Here is a 20,502-nt window from a genome sequence, read left to right on the forward strand (position 1 = left end):
TTTACATTATTCTTTATTTTAAATAACTACAAAAACATTAAACAAAATGAAATGAGTGAGCCCCTAAACAGCCGTGCCCCTAAAGAGTCGTGCCCCTAAACAGCCCCTAAACAGCCCGTAAACAGCCCCTAAACAGCCGTGCCCTCCCCGCGTACGATGGGCGGTTAATCCGCTGTGTTAGCCTATTCTGGTTTAAAGCCTCTATATATATTGTAGGTAAGCAAAACTGCGAGCAGGAACAACATGTTCTTGCTGACTTGGACAAAAATAAACATGTTTGAAAACTTTTCAAAAATAACATTGACCACAGAGGGACTCGAACCGCCAATCTTCTGATTCGAAGTCAGACGCCTTATCCGTTAGGCCATGTGGCCGACGAAATTATAGACGTTTTGTATGATCAATCATCCCCAGAAAAACGTTTTATCCATGAGCGACCTGATGTGTTGAAGGTTCGTCGCACTTGACACAACTCAATGAAAACAAACAACAAAAGATGTAGAGATCAACACAACCGAACGTTGGTCATCAACTTTAAAAAAATCGAGAAGATAAAATATGAATGACCACAGAGGGACTCGAACCCCCAATCTACTGATTCGAAGTCAGACGCCTTATCCATTAGGCCATGAGGGCGACAAGAATCCAATCTTTTCAAGCTGTATCAAGATGCATAAATATTCTGACAGTACATAAACATTTCATCAGGTTTCTTTATGTACACTCATTGACGTAGCTACCCACTGGATGTTGATGTTTTGGACATACCCAAGGTGGCATTACGTAGGCTATTTATAAAATCTTCTTGTACTATTCGCTACCAAATCACAGAGTAGATTTAATTGAGGAAGTCTGCCCCAATAGCTCAGTTAAGTGTTTTACGTCATAGCATGTATTGTCTTTACTGAATTGCTGCATAAGACACATTGCCTTGTATCACCACATTATTTTAGTGAATTGCTTAAAGTATTTGGCCACAGAGGGATTCAAATCCATAATTTATTGATTCGACATCAGATGTTTTATGCATTAGAGACCATGCGGCCGACAATTACCATACGTTGGTCGGCCTTTTTATTTCCATTGTGATTTTTAATCTTTGTTGTGACATTGTACACATGAAAGGTATTTCTCACAGCCTACGTTTAAACATTGATAGTTTCAACGTAATAAAGTAGCTCCAAAGAGTTTGGCCTTGGCGTTGTGGAGTTTTCTTCCGAATGCAAGCCCCTCGCCATAAATAGTTTTTTGCAGACGCATTGTCACATTGTTATTTCAAATAACCGATAAATGCTCTATCAGTTGAATTTGGGGTGGGCCCTTAAAGAGAGATAACCCTTCCAACTGGGGTTTTGGAAGTGTTAAATACCTTACGTGATTTAAGATATTGAATATGGAACTTCTGTAGCAGCATTTAAATTATTCTTCATTTTAAATGACTAAAAAAACATTAAACAAAATGAAATGAGTGAGCCCCTAAAACGCCGTGCCCTCCCCGGGTACGATGGGCGGTTAATCCGCTGTGCTAGCCTATTCTGGTTTAAAGCCTCTATAGTCTGTAGGTAAGAGAAACTGCGAGCAGGAACAACATGTTCTCGCTAACTTGGACAAAAATAAACATGTTTGAAAACTTTTCAAAAATAACATTGACCACAGAGGGACTCGAACCCCCAATCTTCTGATTCGAAGTCAGACTTCTTATCCATTAGGCCATGTGGCCGACGAAATTATAGACGTTTTGTATGATCAATCATCCCCAGAAAAACGTTTTATCCATGAGCGACCTGATGTGTTGAAGGTTCGTCGCACTTGACACAACTCAATGAAAACAAACAACAAAAGATGTAGAGACCAACACAACCGAACGTTGGTCTTCAACTTTAAAAAAATCGAGAAGATAAAATATAAATGACCACAGAGGGACTCGAACCCCCAATCTTCTGATTCGTAGTCAGACGCCTTATCCATTCTGCCTTAGGCCATGCGGCCGTCAAAGTTATAAAGTTTTTTTTTATTATCAATCAATTCCAGAAAAATGTTTTATCCATGAGCGACCTGACGTAAATAAACATGGATAGTTTGTTTAGGTTTCTTGGAACGTTTGTCCATGCTGCTGATCCACAAAATGTTGTTAACTTTTCCTGCAGTCAGCACACTGTGAACGACGTAATTTCTATTACCTGTGTTGTACGGATTGTAGAAGGCTTTGTGAGTTGAGCACAGTATTTAGAAGGTCGTGTGACTATGTTTGCTTATCTTAAGTTCAAGACTTTAATAACGACGAGTCTAGCTACGTTTGTAACCATTTGGTAGCTCCATTGTTTTAGTAACTTGTCAAAATATTCACTTAGTGCTTTGAAACGTCAAAGTCTCGATGCCAGATGAAATAAGTGTTTGTCCCACGACGCACCAGCTGTACACAGCTTCATCTGTCCATCCTTCTGCACAGAATCGTTTGGTCGGATGGTTGTGCTTTCTGAAGTTTTTGATGATGAATCAAACCTCCAGGTATGGGCGTGTTTGAGTAATGAACATTGTCATTATTACAAACCAACGCTCCTTGCAACGACCGGTGTTTTATCGTGTGGTGTGCGCACATTGCAGTGCTACTACTATTCACCAAGAAAGTTAGTCTGACCACACATCGTGGGCTACCATCAGTGTGAACATAAATCTTCAAAATCGATCGCATGCGCGTTGTTCAAGCCTCCTGTCACGTCATTATGATGTAAAACAGTTATGCTGATTTGTGCATTTGTTTCACCTCTGTGATGTCAAAGCTGCCTACACTGCCGCCTACTTGATCTAATGACATCTCGCGATGGCAAAGCAGGTATGTGCCATGGCTTGGTCGGTGAACAATTATATGGAAGCGATCAAAGCGTTTCGTGCTTGACCATTACAAACAATAAATACTGAGTCGTTTGTGTCAAGTTGAAAGTTTGTCATGAAACAGTCACATTGTCATAACACCTTGTCGCTGAATCGGAAGCTTTGAGGGTTAAACGTCGTTAAGTTTCTTGTGAATTTTATTCAGTTAAAGCACAAAGAAGATAAACTTAGAAGAAGAACAAGATTGTTATCTTTATAAGGTTTATATCATCTTACTACTTAGTATTGGCAGCAAACACTGGTCTCTTTTACACAATAGTGTATTTTAGTATACAGATGAAACAACAAATAGGATGATCTCAGAGCAGTTTTGTTTCACTGAATACACATTACTAGGGCGATTTTTTGTTACTAAAGTTACTTTTTTTTGGTCGTACCAATTAACAAAAGAAATGTAGAACTAAAATTTCATGGTTGTGGGGTCAATATTTAAGAAGTTATAAAGTTACCAAAAGTCACTTTTTGTATTTTTAGGTTACTTTTATTTGTTAGGTCACTTTATTTTGCATACTTTTTGCCTAATTCCCTTATTTATTTATCTTTTATTGCTACTGGAGAGATGAATTTACATTCAATGTAATGGCAAGACTTTTAATATATCTTCTACTATGTTACGGATTTTCGATTTGCACGAGCCCATGCTTGTTCGTATCGCGAATATATTCCCGAAAACTTGTAAAGTATTTTTTTTTGTGAAACAAATTGTGTTAACTATAATTAACCACTTGTTTTCCCTGCACAGCTAAAGTATTTGATTGACAGAAACTTTCTGCCAGAGAATGTAAAACATTACATAAACCTGAATTCATGTGTAATTTGAATGTGCAACTATAATTTGAGCACAAATTGAAGAAAATTTAAATGTTTTTTTTTATGTTGAATTGCTGTTTTTTTCTTTCGCTTTCTTGTTTTCGTTGAATAAAGTTTCTATTTGGTTACTTTTTCGCAATAATAAAGTTACTTTTTTGCATTTTTTAGGTTACAAAAAAATCGCCCTACACATCACACAGTACAGCCGACTTTGGAACTGGATTTTCCCTTTTTCCACATATTTGCAGGCTCTTTCATGCTTCATAGGTCGGCAAGTCATTGTTGGACAAGGCTTTCAAAGAGGGCAATTTAACTTATGTTGAACTGTGACGTCTGAGGTGGTGCAATCACAGATGATGCTAAAGACAGTAATAGATGAAGTTATATTTCTGCACAAAGCTATTTGTGCAAGAAAGCCAAATAATGACGGCCCAATAAACGACGATTTAAAAGTCAATAGGATAACCTGACTCGTAATCAAAAGCCAGAACAGTTTAAATGGTAAAGAATTATAGAATTTTCACAAGTAATTTTTGTTTCAATTTGTCCTCTATTAAACAATATCTCCCAACGAGGTGTCCGATAATAATAATTCAACTCGCTTAGCCGCGTCGTGGCTGCTTTATTTGATCTGAGGCGATTGTTTGTTTCTACAGTTTGGTTGTACAGTAAGTATGGTTGCAATTGCGCTTCATTATGTTGTTTTGTCGTGTTCTGTCGTTTCCGTGTCGTATGGCAACCCACACATGCGCACGCTTGATGGCATCGACTACACATACTCAGGACTAGGAGAGTTTACACTGATGCAAACCGACCATGGAGGGAACCTGACAGTGCAGGTGAATACGTGTGACGTAATTATTCCTGTATGTTCTGCACTGCACCAACTCATTGTGTGAAATAGGAAACTTATCTATTTTACTTCAAATCCAAATCAAGTCCAAATCTGATGTTCAAATCTCCAGTTAAACCAACCTTTAAATTGTCATTCCTATATTAAAAGCCATTCCTATTCACGATCATCATCTTGATAACAACATTCCTTTCTTCTTCCAATGACTTGACGTTAGTTCCTCAGCCATTTTCTTGTCAAAATTTCAATTCGTTATTAGCTATTTCTAATTTTGTCATAGATATTTGTACAGTTCTTCTAGCTTCAAATTAGGCTTTCTACGTCTCACTGCCCGTTCAAACTAAAGGACAATCTCATGACCATTGAGCTACTATGTGGAAATTGCAACCAGTGGTGTGCAAAGATGAAATCTAGTTTTATGGAGTCTTTTGTATGTTAATGAGTTTCTTTCTTTTTTTCAAGCAAACATTTTGTTTCATTTTGAATTATTTTATGCCTTCTTTAATTTTGAAACCCAAATTGCATTTCGCGGTTTTCATTGAAAGCAAAAATGAAACGCCTGAGAACTGTGGACCGCTTTAACTTTTAGTAATGTTGGTTACTTCTGAGCCTTTACATAAAGTAGCCTACTGAGGTAACTTCCTATCTTTGAACATAAACATTTTTGAATTTACCTGAGTGCGACCTTGATTTTCTACTTTCCTTAACAGTAATATGCTCAATCCCCAGAACGTCCAGGGATGTCTACAGAAGGGGATACGAAGGTTTTTATTATGTCTGACAATAGAAGGGCTTCTGTTTATTGTAAATAATCTCGGTTTGTCGTAAAATGACACTTGGTGCCGATTATTAATAAAGCTTATTATGATAACCTGCATTACGTTATTAGTATCAAGCCTGAATACTCACTGCATGCTCATGGTTACTTATTAATTCAAATATCCGTATACTTGCTTTACACCTAGCCTAGCCTACTACAAAGATTTTGTTGAGAAAAACAGCTTACTGGTAACATTTCAACTGTTTTTCCAAACAAGTATTCATTAAATATGCTTTACATAACATTTGCTAACTGTCTTCTGAAGCTGAATGTCTCAGTTGCACTACAAAATTTTCTGCAATTTAAAAAAGAACCGCATGTTTAACACGGTACCAATTACCTCCCTTCCAGCATCGTGCGAATAAAGCAATCGCTGTGAGCCTTCATATCCCCTTCTTCAGATATCTCTGAGAATGACTCTCCAGTTTGAAGTAGAAAAGCTTTTTAACCGCTACTTTTAACTCACTGGCTAAGTTTAACTCACTGGCACTCACTCTGTTAAGACTCTTCCGTTTAATATGAACACTTTATCAACAACGAACTTAAATAGTTTCCACGGTCAAGATAGTTTCAGAACTCACTTCATATTTCGTCCTTCCTGTTGTAGTAGCGAGATATCCGCGTAAACTAGTTAGTTAGATTATATTCGAATCAGTCTTTATCTTTCTTCCTTCTTTGGAGTTGAAGATTTGTACCACCCCAGAGATTTTTTGATATGTATATTTATCAACCTGTTTGTGCTCAATTACCGACTTACCACAAAGAGTTTTGACAACATGAGTTCAATTCTACTACATCAAAGTGTCTCTACTCCCATTGCCAAACTTGCGTCCATGGTACATGCCATAGCAAGACTTAAGTTTTGGATTAAAATCAAAATTTCATTTCATTTCGAAAATACGTTTTACCATTGTACCTTGTTTCTCAGGTGAGAATGGAGCAAAATAGTGACGTCAATGGAAACCCAATAAATGCGTCAATCGTGACGTCAGCAGCAATAGTCCACCGGTTCAATTCCCCAACGATCTTTCAATTTGACGCTTCCAGTCCAGCAGTGGCTGACGTTGGCAATGTTTCTATCTTCATCAACAGGACAAGGATATCGAACCAAGCCCGCGACTCTTTGCGGCACTTAAGTAAGCACTCAGCTGAACGTACCAGATGAATTGTGCCGATCGTGCCTTTGTACAGATGGAGCTTGAGAAGATCCGTTTACCTCAACCTCACTGAGATTTAACAAATATTGAGGTTTATGTAGGAGCTGAAATACGCAACCATTGAAACTTTATCAAACTACGTCATTAGACGTTGACGTCATTAGATGTTGACGTCATTAGATGTTGACGTTATTAGATATTGTTGCTCGTGGTTTTTATCATTTAAGGGGAGCGATTATTCCCAGTGTGCAACTAATTCAATCAATCAAAGGTTGCATTAAATGTTTGAATGGCTGCATACTCAATATAACACATGGACCGAACATTTTTAACTTATGTTTTATTATGACTTCTCCTCAGTCTAAAATACGTAGAACAGCTGACGGTTTTGCCCATTACAAACAATAAAAAAACATGTCCGCTAAAGTTGGTTGAACAATTCAACAGTGCAACAGATGTTCTGGATCGTTCTGTTGAGAAGACTTTTGTCTTTACTGACCAACTTGAATAAATTATACTCCGAGCCTTTCGGTGCAAATTATGGCTTTTGTGGGACAAATGATGACTTTTGTGGGCAAATGATGACTTTTGTGGGACAAATGATGACTTCTGGGGGCAAATTATAAATTGTAGGTTGCTGGATGCATTAAGTTCATAATTGATAAGTTGGCGTGTTGACATACGAAAGAAGAAACAATTGAGCAGTTATACTTTAGTCATGTTGAAAGCTACTCCCACAAAAATTTAGAACTCATAGAAGTGGTCTAAAAAATATGAGATTCCAAGCCACTTCAAGTCAGGTATTGAAGCAAGTTTTATGCACCGTCGGGGATCAACTCTTAAACAGATACTGTTCGTGTCATGACGTTTGATCGTGTCATGACGTTTGATCGTGTATGATTTAATTGATTGTCACTCTACAATAGCTAAGGTCTTTTAGCGACAGGCTTCAGTTTTATAATTATATCAGGTTTACGATGTTATCACATCATAATCCGACTTATTGTCACTGTGTTATACAAGAAAGAACACAATCGGTACCGTTTTTAAAGTCTTTGGTTTGAACTGACCTGGAATCGATTTAAAATCTACCAGAGCCGAAGGCGAAACCCCTCGGTCATTGAGCTGGAGTGGTTATTGTTGTGAAGCTGTGAATGAACAAATGCGCCAGTCACTGGCTCCAGTGCCTAAACCCGACGCATTCACTTCTCACATTTAATTAAATTTTTGCTTCTGTTTACAGTTTTCACCGGTGCAGGTTGGGTGAAGATGTTGGTTTAGCAAATTTGTTGTTAACTTTGAATTGTATTTCAGTTAGTTATTTTGCAGATTTGCGTTTCAAGATTAATGAAGCCAATCATGGCCGCAACAGGTGTTTTTGTGAACCGAGCCAACTTCCATGAAAACACAAATTTAATATTTTTAAGAGAATTACAATTTATTAATCGAATTACTGCTGCAACATTAGGCTGTTAACGTCGAAAACTTTCAGCAGGCACTGTTGGCTATTGGTAGCACATTCTTGAGACAAAACAATATTTTATGAAGATCTGATTGGTAACTTTTAATTTTCTTTGACGCATAAAAGTGTTGAAATATTTCCACATCACAACAAAACTGATAGTAGGCTCACTGGCAAATGTGGAAATGTGTTTTGCATCTTTAGTCGCTAAACTTCTGTTAGATTGTCTGGTTTGATGAAAGATCTGTTTCATCATGTTCAAACCTTTCAGATCCTTTGGCAATATCGGACACAGTTTTAACGACTGATGGAGAGAGGCTGCGTCTCGACTTCCGCACAGATCCAGGTCGAGTACACTTCACAATGGGGAGTGATGATGGCTTTTCTTTGAAAATCATTTCGAGCATTAGCAGATCGTATGGTGGAAGAAGCGAAGGATTGTATGGTGAGTAGGGATGCATATGTGGTAGAATCGAATGTGGTAGAATCGAATGATTATATGGAAAATAGGGATGCAGATCGTGGGAGGAGCGAAGGATTGTATGGTGAGTAGGGATGCATATTATATAGTGAGAGGAGCGCAGGATTGCATGGTGAGTAGAGATGCAGATTGTTTAGTGGGAAGAGCGAATGATTTTATAGTGAGTAGGGATGCAGATTGTACAGTGGGAGGAGCGCAGGATCGTATGATGAGTAGAGATGTAGATTATATAGTGGGAGGAGCAAATGATTGCATGGTGAGTACGGATGCAGATTGTGCAGTAGGAGGAGCGAATGATTGTATGGTGAGTAGGGTTGCAGATTGTATAGTGGGAAAAGAGAATGATTGTGTGGTGAGTAGGGATGCAGATTGGACAGTGGGAGGAGCCCAGGATTGTATGGTGAGTAGGGATGCAGATTGTACAGCGGGAGAAGCCCAGGATTGTATGGTCAGTAGGGATGCAGATTGGACAGTGGGAGGAGCTCAGGATTGTATGGTGAGTAGGGATGCAGATTACATAGTAGAAGGAGCGAATGATTGTATGGTGAGTAGGGATGAAGATTGTACAGCGAGAGGAGCAAATGATTGTATGGTGAGTAAGGATGCAGATTGTGCAGTAGGGATGCAGATTGTGCAGTGGGAGGAGCGAATGATTGTATGGTGAGTAGGAATGAAGATTATATAGTGGGAGGAGCGTATGATCCCATGGAAAATTGGGATGCAGATTGTTTAGTGGGAGGAGCAAAGCTTGTATGGTCAGTAGAGATGCCATGGAGATTGAGAGACGTTAAGGAGAGGGCGACGAGAAGGCGTCAGGTTTCAACGCATGTTTCAGTTAAAATTTAATGATAGTATTCTAAGGGAAAACTTTCAATCAACTAATCATTTTTAAAGCAGCTATGATGCTATGATTCCTATTATTATGCATTGCCAAGATAAGTTAGAATTACCGTACAATCATATTATGAGTCTATAGACACTTAGGCGAACGTGCAAACATTGCCACGCCGATTACAAATCACTGAGATTTTCAATATCCAGTTAGCTACAAAGTCTTGTAAGAACTATAATAATAACCATTGTTTTCAAAATACTTCTAAATACTAAAGCAACTTTAGATTCTGGGAGGTTCTGATTGTGAGTGGATAGCATAACAGTGTTTGATTGATTGATTGAATCTTTATCCTCGGACTGGGAAAGCTTCTCGCAGAGCTTAATCCTGGCAGTTTCGCATACTGGTAGAGGCTTTTACCAAGAGGTTGTTACCAATGCGCCTTAAAACAAACCGGTACATATGAGGTCCAAGTTTAAAAAGTTTGAAGTTGACAGATGAGTTGTCGCGGAGTTCATTCAAGCAGTTTATCCGCGCACAAAATCCTTGCAACATGACAAAGCATCGTTGTAAACGTTGCAAGATAAACAAATGACGTGTATGAAGAAGAGAGCGTTCTTCCTGGCTATCAGCACAAAGCTGATCACTCACTAGTACAGTTAGCATGAATTTGTGGTGTGATACTGACGAGCCGAGCCTCATGGGCGAAAGACGGTGTCTATCGCTGTCAATTCTTGCTACAATCGGCTGTCGAGAAACAAAGGACATTTAATCGATGCTTTCCAAACTAAAGGGATGTTTGATGGGGACTCCTCCAACGACTTCACATTGAGAAATGGAACAGTTCTTCCAATCACGGAACTGATCTTTCGCAATATTCCATCTCCAGTCAGTGAAGCAGAACGGCGATGGAATCTTTATATTCCGATTGAATCAATCCTCTCGTCACGCGTCGCTTCTTTTGGGAATTCGTGTGAGTTGTTCAGCCTTTAGTTATACAGTACAATAGTTGCACAAAATTTTAACTGTGATCTATAATAATCTTCGCTTTTAATTAGCGCTGCATTCTATCTTTACACTTTCTACCGTTATGTAAAAGTTTCCAGTACAGCTAGAAGTTCTGAAGTGAAAACCAATCGTTGCTTGAAAGTAATTTGACCAGTTGACCAGTCTTCCCTAACCTGGCTACAGTCCACTGAAAAGCAATGTAAAGATCACATGACCGTGTCACATGTGCCATCATCCGGCTGATTTCTTTTGTGTTCACAGGGCGCATTCTTGAGGCTGACTCGATATTCGCCTACAACTCAGAAAAAGCCTGGCTCTCTTTGAACAAGCCGTCATTTGTTGCGGAAAATTTACAAAGCTTGTTGGCAAAAGCAACGACAAAAGATTTGTCAGATGCTGTAACTGCCTGCACTTCGGTGAATTGAAGTTATGGGATACTATGCACATTAACTTGTTTATTTGTAATCAAATACTTTCAACTTTATGAACTCGATTTTTTACATGTTAAGTGTGTGCTGTAGACTGATTTATGAATAAATTAACAACGCAAAAAAATACAAAAACTTTAGAGTTCTTTTGCCTTTTCGGTTAGTGATATTATATCTTTGGTTTTTAGTAACCTACAATGCACAAATTTATTACTAGGTCGATTGAATGATATCTGGATGTCTTTTATAAAAACAAAAACACCAATAAATAATTGTCAACTTATAACATTGCAAGGATACTTTGACTAATCCTTTCCTAATTTTTAACTGATTAAAATTGTACAGGTTAGCGGGTCAACGTCGCCTCAATGCCTTTATGACGTGTTGATATCCTCTGATTTGTCACGTGCCAACCCGAACTTTGGCATTGTGTCATCATTGAGTAAGCTGGCTGTAGAGTTTTTGTGATGTTGTTGGAAGAAGTCAAAACTAAGGATGATTTCAAACGTGTTTATGAAATATGTTTTAAAGTGGACTGGTGATTTTGATGAGGGACAAGGATGTTTGGAAGGATTATGTTACCTCAACCTATTGGTGTCCCTGCATACGCCCGAATGGATAATGACGATGATACAGTTCTTTTCTTCCCAGATTATGATAATCTTCATTCAGTGAACGCACAACGTTTAATGTGATCAAACTTTACAGGTAAATACCCCCCGACTTTCACCATGACTTCATTGACAATCCAACCGATGATCAATGAAGAGTTTGGGATTCAAATAAATGCCACAGATCCCGATGGTGATCCTTTTGTCTTCACTTTGGAAGGTGGAAACTCAGCAATCCCTAACGCCACCATCAATACAAGTCAGTTCTGTTGGCAATCAATTTAGCCGGTGGTTTAGTTTAAGCAAATCTTAACTTGGCAAGCATTCACATGTGCCAAAAGATTGTGCCACGTTCTTTCAATGAAAAGTCTTGCGGTGAACACAAAAGGAAGAAAAGTATTTTCTGACACGTTTAGTGAAAAAAAAAATGTTTGAAAAAAGTGTTTATTTTTGCTTGTTGTTAGCTAATGATTCATTGGTTTCTTTTAGCCGGATACTTCCGATGGACACCTACGTCAGTTAATCCAATGAACATTGTCATCTTGGTCACTGACATCAACAACCTTACCTCTTCGCTGGGTGTCACTGTTGAACTTTGCCCGTGTCAGAACAATGGAATTTGTAACAATTCAAAGTTTCATTCCAGTGACAATGCCAACAGATTCTATGTAAGTTTCTTTCACAAATAAACGCAAAAACATACATTCAGTTTTAGCTGAAGATGCTTTTATGCGTTTCAAATTGTAGGCTGCTTTCAAAGCTCTTTGCGAAAGATGGATTTGGTAGTGGGCAACCTTGAGTTAAATGAGATACCAGTTTTGGCTCATTGTTACCTCTGCTTGTCAACTTGAACATCCTGTGGAAACAAACGCAAGTCATCATCATAATCCATCGTCGGTTTGTTCCCCACTAGTGGGGGTGGCCGATTGTTTCCGCGCAGCAATTGTTTTAATCCCTTTTCTCCATTTCACCCTGTCCCTTGCATCTTCCTCCTTCAGTCCGACCAAGTGAGAAAGCCAAAAGTGAGATGGAAAGACGAGACTGACAAAGAATGTTTAACTACCAACTGGTACATAAGAATACACGATCGACTGGATTGGCAAGAAAAGGGGAAGGCCTTCGCTCAGGAGTGGGCTACCACAGGCTGAAAATGATGATGATGACGTCTGTGGTGAAAAGTAAAGCCAGAGTCACCGCCAATGTTAACTCTCAAATTGCACAGCACACGTCACGTGACAAGTGACAACACACCACGTGAAATGTGACAACACGTCATGCAGATAACAATATACTGGTGACACGGGTACTAAGTGATACAATATACAAGAATGCAATACGTGACAATGTATTGCATTTTCTTTTTTGAAAAGAACACCCGTAATTTTGCAATATTATGAATTTTATATTTTGCATAGTCGTAGTGCACGAACACCAAATTACATTGATGGAAGTGTTGCAACCCGACATCCTCCACGTGTTGTTTCAGGTGCGCGAGTGTTTGTGTCCGCCTTCTCATCGTGGTTGGTCGTGTGCGGACGACAGGAATTACTGCTTGAACATGTCACCCTGCTACCCAGGAGTGAACTGCACCGACCGCAAAGCCCCCCAGACTGGGTACGATTGCGGTGAATGTCCTGAGAACCACTTTGGAGATGGAGTTCAATGTTATGAAAATCGTAAGAGCATTGCAGCCGATTAACTTCACAATGAAATTTTCTCTGCCACCAAATGGGTCCATAAAAACAAATGTAAAATTGCTGTGCAAGTAGAGCCACTTACAAATGAAATCATCATTCTCATCTTTATACGCGGCAAGAATTATATGTTTACACTCGAGGAGTGGACGTTTATTCGATGTAATGAGACGTTGTACCGACTTTAAACATTGCGTTGTGTTGTGAAAGTGTCAATCCTTGTATTTATTAAAGTATTTCAATCTCGAATACATTTCAATGGTTCCTTTTTGATGTTTCTAAATGCTACGCTCGGTCGGAAATTACAAATAAGCTGAAACTCCAATGAATTTCAATAAATACCTTTGACTTTGTAGTCTGCCCATCAGAGTGCGACCAATTCTGCTTGCCCCTCCCCTACGAAGTGCTGTGCTGGTGCGAGCAGGGCTACTCATTGTTAGCCGACGGGACGACTTGTATCGACATCGATGAATGCAATATGGGTGTTTGTGACGTCACGTCCTCAACGTGCAGGAACACTAATGGATCTTACATGTAAACGCGGCTTCTGCTGTCATGTTGCTTTGGAAAATTATTAAAAGTTGAAATGAGTTTCCAAATTAAACAATTGAACAAGCAAAAATACCCTATAAGCTGTTTCGTTTTCTTCACAAGTAATGTGTCGTTTCATTCGTTTGGAAAGTAAAGTACCGCCCCGATAGCTCAATTGGTGAGCGTCACTTCTGCAACGAAGAAACTTCAACATCAATAGCGGCGCTGGTTCGATTCTCGGGGTGTGCGCTTGAGCAACGCACGTTAAGGACTGCTCTCCATTCAGCGGCATCTAATGGATGGAATAATTCCCCGGCAACAAGACTGCACCAATCGGAAACTTCACTCTGTCAATCTCGGTGACCGGGCCTGCGTCAGTGAATCAAAGCCTCTACAAGTATGCGAAACTGCCAGGATTAAGCTCTATAAGAAGCTTTCCCAGTCCGAGGATAAAGATTCAATCAATCAATCAATCAATAATGAACATTACTATTTGGTTGCAAAACTGTGCATCACAACAGATATTGATTCACAACGAGTTCAAAAGTGGCTGCAAGGTGGAAAAATGTTGTAACGATACGAAATTGAAGCGTTTATCCAACGTAGCATAACGTAATCGAAGCAACATGGTACATCTGTTTGCCACATTATCCACAGATGCGATTGCGATCCCGGATTGAAGATGAACGCGGTGGGTTCGTGCGTGGACTACGATGAATGCTCGAGCATGAAAGACGCATGCAACAGAATGACCACATCTTGTTTCAACCAATTCCGATCATACAAGTAAAATTGTATTGAAATCTTTGAAAAATAAAAATTGCGCATAACTTAGTGTTGAAAATTTGTTTTTTTTTAAATTAGATTTATCATTTGTGTGTTTAGCTTGTGGCTTTAAAGCATAATTGCTGGTGCTGGTCCGTAGCCATTATACTTCGGTTGATGGGTTGACAAACTAATAGTATACTTACTCCGACTTTAGACAGAGCACAGAGGAAAGTGGGTGTGTGTCAAGAACCTCTACTACTTAGGGGTGATGACGTAGCTGACTGCTCCTGCCAAGGCTTAACATTAAGCTTCCTTCCTGAAGGTGGCTTGTCTTTGAATCCCTGTGATCTTTCATGTAAAGGCTGTCTGTTTGGCGACATACTATTTGTTATAGATACCTTATTTTAACGGAAGAGGTGATTTTTTTTCTCTTTTATTGTTTGTGGCCAGTTTAATGGCCAGTTCTGCTCATAATGTCTCAAATGCTGAGTAACAGTTCTATATGCAGAGTTTACTATTATGTATGCAGGTGTGAATGCCTTCCGGGATTTGTTGCGTCATCAAACTCTACGTCATGTGATGACGTCAACGAGTGCACAGACGGCTTCATAAGATGCGATGTGACCAGTAAAGAGTGCAGAAACACATTTGGAAGCTACGTGTAAGCGACAATTGCAGCTGTGTTCGTAGAGTGTTCTGTCAGTGTGCCGACATATTGGATACTCATTGACAAATTTGTGAGCAGAAACACAAAACACTGACTCTACTAACCAGATCACTCCGTGATAATTATCTTGACTGGTTTTGTGACAAAGGTTTATTTTTCAAAACAGACTTTCAACCAGCTCTCTAATGAGGGAAGGAGAATCTATTTCGTATGTAAATAGCAGACACAGCAGACAGTGTATCTATGCACTGTCTACATAGTGCTACAACTGCTACATGGTCTACTAACTGGTGGTACTAGCGCATTTTTTAAATAAATTTAAACGCACCAAACTGTGAATGGAAGCGGTTGATGGTTATGTTCCAGATGCGAATGTCTTTCTGGGTTTGAAGCAGATGGTGTGGGGTCGTGCAAAGATGTAAATGAATGTTTGTCGAATCCGTGTCCAGAACTACCCCTGGGAACATGCAATAACTTTGATGGATCATACGAGTGAGTACAATGCGTTGTGCCATGCAGGAATGTAAATCAGCAGAATGTGTTTATATATGTTAGCTCTTCTGGCTGCACTCGCTACAAAAATGCTGAGTGTGCATTATCTTGACCAGGGGTCATCAAACTACGGCCCGCGGGCCAGAACAGGCCGGCGAACTGATTTCATCAGGCCCGCCACGTGCTGCGGAAATAACAGCTGCACTACAACTGTTAATGAAAAAAGTTACCAAACTTTTTATAAAGGACTGACGTTGTTGTTGAGCTATACACGCAACCTGCTAATGATTTTTCCATATTGTTTCTTCTTATGATATCACAAACTTTGTTGTTCAAAACACCAATCTTTCATCAGTGCAATATCTCTGTTTAGGCAAGTTATACCAGCCAGACTAGACATCATAAGCAGAAGGATTTGGAGAATTCAAGTCAATGGAGATTCCAAATAGTTGTATATCTTTTCGCAATTTGCATCCGTCCGCAGCTGTTAATCTCGCAGCAATCTGGCCCTCAGAGAAAAAAGTTTGGTGATCCCTGATCTTGACTATCAAAACAAAATGTCCAACACTGTTTGCCACCTTCGCTGGTTTATTGTCGCACCAGCACGTCACTTACTGTAGCTCGACATTGTAGCTATTGCATGTGTCTACTTTTAGCTCAATCCAAAAACGTTTTACCAAAGCAACGTGAGTGAGTGAACAACATCTCAATGAACTGTCATTTATAGATGTAGATTTCGTAACCGCTGCAGTTTTGCAGACAAACAAAAAGAAGGACCACGTTAAACAAGAATGACAGGCAGACTATCTTGAACAACCAATTAACCATGGAATACGATTAACTTGCAACCATTACAATAAACTTGCAACCATTACAATAAACTTGCAATGAATCCTTGAACAAACGTACAAAGTTACGGTTACTGACTCACGCTGACGCTGACTCACGCTGACTCACGCTGAGCGGGGTACATCGGTGCAGTCAAAGAAACTCCAAAAGAACTTGTTCAGGAAGGGGGCAGAAAAGACATAGAACTTGTTTGAAAGTGCAAACTAGTCGTTCTCCAGCTCCATTTGTCGCGATACGATGTGGTTCACTTCACTCACTTGTGACATGAACAATGTATCTCTCTTCATGGAGAACACTTGAAAGTCTTTAGTCTTAAGGTAGCGACATTATCCGCTACAAATGTGTAGTTTAACAGAAATGAAAGGTTTTCTTGAGCAAGTTTGTTGTAATAGCTGCGGAGGTCGTCAGACCATTCGGCATGCGACAACTCAGCAAGTGCTTCAACTCAGCAAGTACATTTCGGCTACTGCCAAGTCAGCAAATGAGATTTACTTGCTCAGCTCAGACTTGGTGGGTTATCGCTCGTTGAACTGATTTTGCTGAATTGTGACATGCTAAGCTTCGGCTTGCTCAGTTTCATCATTTACCAACTTCAGCCACTTGCTGAAATGTTGCTCTCAGTTGTCACTTGCTCAACTGCCATGTGCTCAGTTCACCACTGCTGACTTGTAGGAGACTCAGCTTGGGATAAAGAAGTGGTGGGATATATGCAAAAATATTTAGAAGAAGCATTGATGGTGGACAACCAACGATCTCACGAAATCAACAGCGTGATCCACATACAGGCGACTTCAAGGTTTATTTGGAACCACCATGATTGGACTTGGGCCTTGTTAGATTTCAGTCTATGTCCACCCGGCACCCACCCCATGGTTACCAGTTACCACACGTGTTGCACTTGTGACAAAGATCAGTTGTATCATGGTCGGTATTTAGCCAATGCATTGAAATCTTAGCTAATTGTTTTATTCTCTCTATTCCGAAATGTCCCTCGTGAAACAATTCGAAGCACCAAGCTTAGAAGGAACGATTGCTTATGAGCCGTACAACTGTAACAAACAGAAAGACAATCCGAGTACTTGCGATGATCCTCAGTGGGGTCCAGTGAAGAAAGCTTTACCGGTCATCTTCTTATCGATGAAATGCAATACCTGAGCTAGAACACGGACTTGAAAGATACCTCACGTAATGAAGCTGCATATTTGATTATGGACTTGTCAAAGCATTGATACAAATAATGTCATTGTCGTCAGCTCTCTACCAATATGTTTGGAAAGCTAAATAATGACTTTTACTAATACATTAACCAAAAAAATCTGTATGTTCTATGTCAATACAGTAGTTAGAGGCGGTTTTCAATTTTCATTACTGTACTGCATTACGCTTGAAAAAATTATTTCACAATATTTTATGTGGTAATCGCAAACAAAACAATTAGTGTTTCCAACCTAGTCGATACCATTCCAGATGTCTTTGCCTTCAAGATGGATACTTTTATAACAACGTCACTAACACGTGCTCTGACGTCAACGAGTGCACAGCCAATGGAGGGAAAGGACCATGCGACACTTTCTGTAACAACAGCAACGGTGGGAAGGCAATTTACATTGTTTTGTCAGAAGTATGAGTTTTTTGTGTGACTTACATCTGAAAGTTAATTTTTGTTCATCCAAGCATCCAAGCTTACGCTCCGTAGTTGAAGATTTCGATTAAGTCGACTGAAAGGAACGAACACGAATTCTTGTGTCCGATTTCAGGCATGTCATTAAGTGTCTTGCCAAAGACACAACCGTGCGTTCTCAAGCAGTGTCGAGCGGCAAGCGTTGTGCCAGGGCTTTCATCATTCTACTATGCAGTCGACAAGCGTCAAAATGATGCTGCAAGGAAAATAGAACTTTGTTCTTTTTATAAGGGAAAGATCCAACCTTAAGTTTTGGGTTTCCCGCTCACACAAGAACCTGTCCGGTCTTGCTCTGTATTCAAGACTAGGGACTCTGCTTTTTCTTCAGCGCATTTATTTGTTTTTTCGTTGATGCACTTAACCACCTGAGCTATCGCAGCTTCCAAAGAGTCTTTCGCAGTTTAAGGATAAAAATTCTCACAATCTCAATCGATGTTGTTTCTTTACAACGTTGCATATGCATTGTGAGATCATCATCATCGTTTGCATCACGCAGGTTCATTCAAGTGCTCATGTGAGATTGGGTTCCAACTGGATTCAACCGGTTTCAACTGCACTGACGTCAATGAATGTGATGTCAGAAATCCTTGCCATCAGACGTGCACCAACATTGTTGGTGAGTGAGATAGGCACTTGTTGATATGGCTGTGAACTTGATAATGCGACAAAGGAACATCTGGACACGTACAGGATCGTTCTTTCTAGAACAAACAGGACAAGTTTGCGCTATCACTTGCATCTATTCATTTGCTAATTTTTACAATGTTTTTTTCTGTCCAGTGGATAGAAACATCTGAATCCTCGAATACTCAACATTGAAGACAAATCTATGCATCAATGAAAATATCTTTCCAAAATGCTGCTGCAAAAGGACGTTGATATGGTTCTCCTGCATGAAACTTATCCCACTAAAAAGTTTTTCCAATCACAAACCCAATACTTGGATATACTGTAAAAAAAGTTAAACGCAGCCACAAAAAGTTCACTATAAAACAGCAATATACCTCCTTACAAACATATAAAGCCTGAATTAGCGCAGAAGTCGATTATCTCAGAAAACGTACATCCGTAGGCCCCAGTAGCCCCTACATTTTATTGAGCTAACTGTAACTAAGACAGGGTATACACAACCAACCCCAACCACAAACTGGTTAAACCCACCACCTATTCTTTCATTGTGACGGAAGAATTATCAACCATCAGCTAAAAAGAAAGTGCAAACAAAATGACGAACAAGAACAGATCGATCGAGGACGCAGGATTACATTTGGTCCCCAAAGAACAAAGAAACTTAGATCGTCACGCTTGCAGCGCGACTTCTCACTTGACCTTTGTCTCGTATCGACCAACAACTGTTATCTGTTACTCATATCGTTTTGAACAATTTCTCTCACTGCCACTACTGACCGATCCTTGTCACTTATGATGACGTCATCACTACAACCACCGACCGACCCTCGTAACTTACGATGACATCATCACTGCCTAAACCTCGGTGCAATTCCAGAAATGCACGCTGGAAAACTTTTGCTGATAAATAGACAAATAATGTTGAGACCTTCAACTAGATCAAACCAAATTTTTCAAATTCAATAAAAATAATTATAAACACTTTTTGAAAACTATGAAGAAACCAGCGAAGGAATCTGCCAACGAGTAATTGAACTCGCTCAACATAAAGAAACGACGTGAAAGGTGGACTGACGAGACAGTGGAAAAGGTGGATTAGTAAAGACAGATTGACACGACAGAAAAGCTTTAACCCAACAAACAACTCCATCCTGAAACAACATGAAGTTTCAGCCACAGATTCAGTGAAATCAAGGATTTCTATAAATCCTTGCACAGATATCGCGAAGTACTTCACATTCAAAACCAAGGCGAGAAAAGCCTGCAAATGTAGCCTGCCAAGTAAAGCTGTGTATTTTAGCTCCATGGTCTGGTTAAATGAAATAAATGAAATTTCACTTGTGATGCCATCAAACACACATTGACTTTACGTTGCAGGTTCATTCGAATGTTCTTGTGTTGATGGTTTTTACTTAGACAACGGCACTTGCGTAGCCAATGAGACGTGCGGTCCGTACAATTGCGCCCACGGTGACTGCTACCTGGATGCAGGGAACCCCACATGCACTTGTTGGAATGGTAGTGGCAAAAATTTAACATCATAGAATGTTTGATTTGCGTTACTAATAATAATAATCGTATGAAAGTATATTGCTCAAATGAAGCAAGTACAGAAAGAGATATACTTTCTTCTGGTCATGATCATTGGTCAGGGCCTTTAAGACACTAAGTTCGGCCCTCCCAGTAGCATTCTTGGGCCAGCAAAACAAGACACCGATAGACATACACAGTAGCTAAAGTATGTGTGGCGTTTTTCAACGTTGTAGGCCCCTAAAATCATCTCGGGTCGGGTCCAAAAGTATCTCCTGGACCCCCATGGACCCCTTATCAATGCTA

The 20,502-nt window shown here is 39.6% G+C and overlaps 1 protein-coding gene and 3 non-coding genes across 4 annotated transcripts in view; 1 reads left to right on the forward strand and 3 right to left on the reverse strand.

Moving 5' to 3' along the window:
• Positions 1–301: 301 nt before the first annotated feature.
• On the reverse strand, positions 302–374 carry Trnar-ucg (transfer RNA arginine (anticodon UCG)). The gene has a single exon. It is a non-coding gene; the product is annotated as a tRNA-Arg (tRNA).
• Positions 375–1,647: 1,273 nt separating this feature from the next.
• Trnar-ucg (transfer RNA arginine (anticodon UCG)) lies at positions 1,648–1,720 on the reverse strand. Its single transcript has one exon. It is a non-coding gene; the product is annotated as a tRNA-Arg (tRNA).
• Positions 1,721–1,909: 189 nt separating this feature from the next.
• On the reverse strand, positions 1,910–1,989 carry Trnar-acg (transfer RNA arginine (anticodon ACG)). Its single transcript has one exon. It is a non-coding gene; the product is annotated as a tRNA-Arg (tRNA).
• Positions 1,990–4,376: 2,387 nt separating this feature from the next.
• The window catches only part of LOC145787270 (uncharacterized), a 33,261-nt gene continuing 17,135 nt past the window's right edge, over positions 4,377–20,502 (forward strand). Inside the window, exons 1-16 of the mRNA XM_082598980.1 lie at positions 4,377–4,541; positions 6,304–6,511; positions 8,266–8,439; positions 10,101–10,280; positions 10,577–10,731; positions 11,089–11,185; positions 11,452–11,613; positions 11,844–12,022; positions 12,841–13,030; positions 13,405–13,582; positions 14,237–14,365; positions 14,877–15,008; positions 15,381–15,506; positions 17,823–17,944; positions 18,533–18,652; positions 20,044–20,184. Of these exons, the coding sequence (XP_082455106.1) occupies positions 4,377–4,541; positions 6,304–6,511; positions 8,266–8,439; positions 10,101–10,280; positions 10,577–10,731; positions 11,089–11,185; positions 11,452–11,613; positions 11,844–12,022; positions 12,841–13,030; positions 13,405–13,582; positions 14,237–14,365; positions 14,877–15,008; positions 15,381–15,506; positions 17,823–17,944; positions 18,533–18,652; positions 20,044–20,184 (2,458 nt within the window). The remainder of the gene's footprint in view (positions 4,542–6,303; positions 6,512–8,265; positions 8,440–10,100; positions 10,281–10,576; positions 10,732–11,088; positions 11,186–11,451; positions 11,614–11,843; positions 12,023–12,840; positions 13,031–13,404; positions 13,583–14,236; positions 14,366–14,876; positions 15,009–15,380; positions 15,507–17,822; positions 17,945–18,532; positions 18,653–20,043; positions 20,185–20,502) is intronic.

Source organism: Aplidium turbinatum, chromosome 18, assembly GCF_918807975.1.
Source record: "Aplidium turbinatum chromosome 18, kaAplTurb1.1, whole genome shotgun sequence".
In the NCBI taxonomy this organism is placed as follows: domain Eukaryota; kingdom Metazoa; phylum Chordata; class Ascidiacea; order Aplousobranchia; family Polyclinidae; genus Aplidium; species Aplidium turbinatum.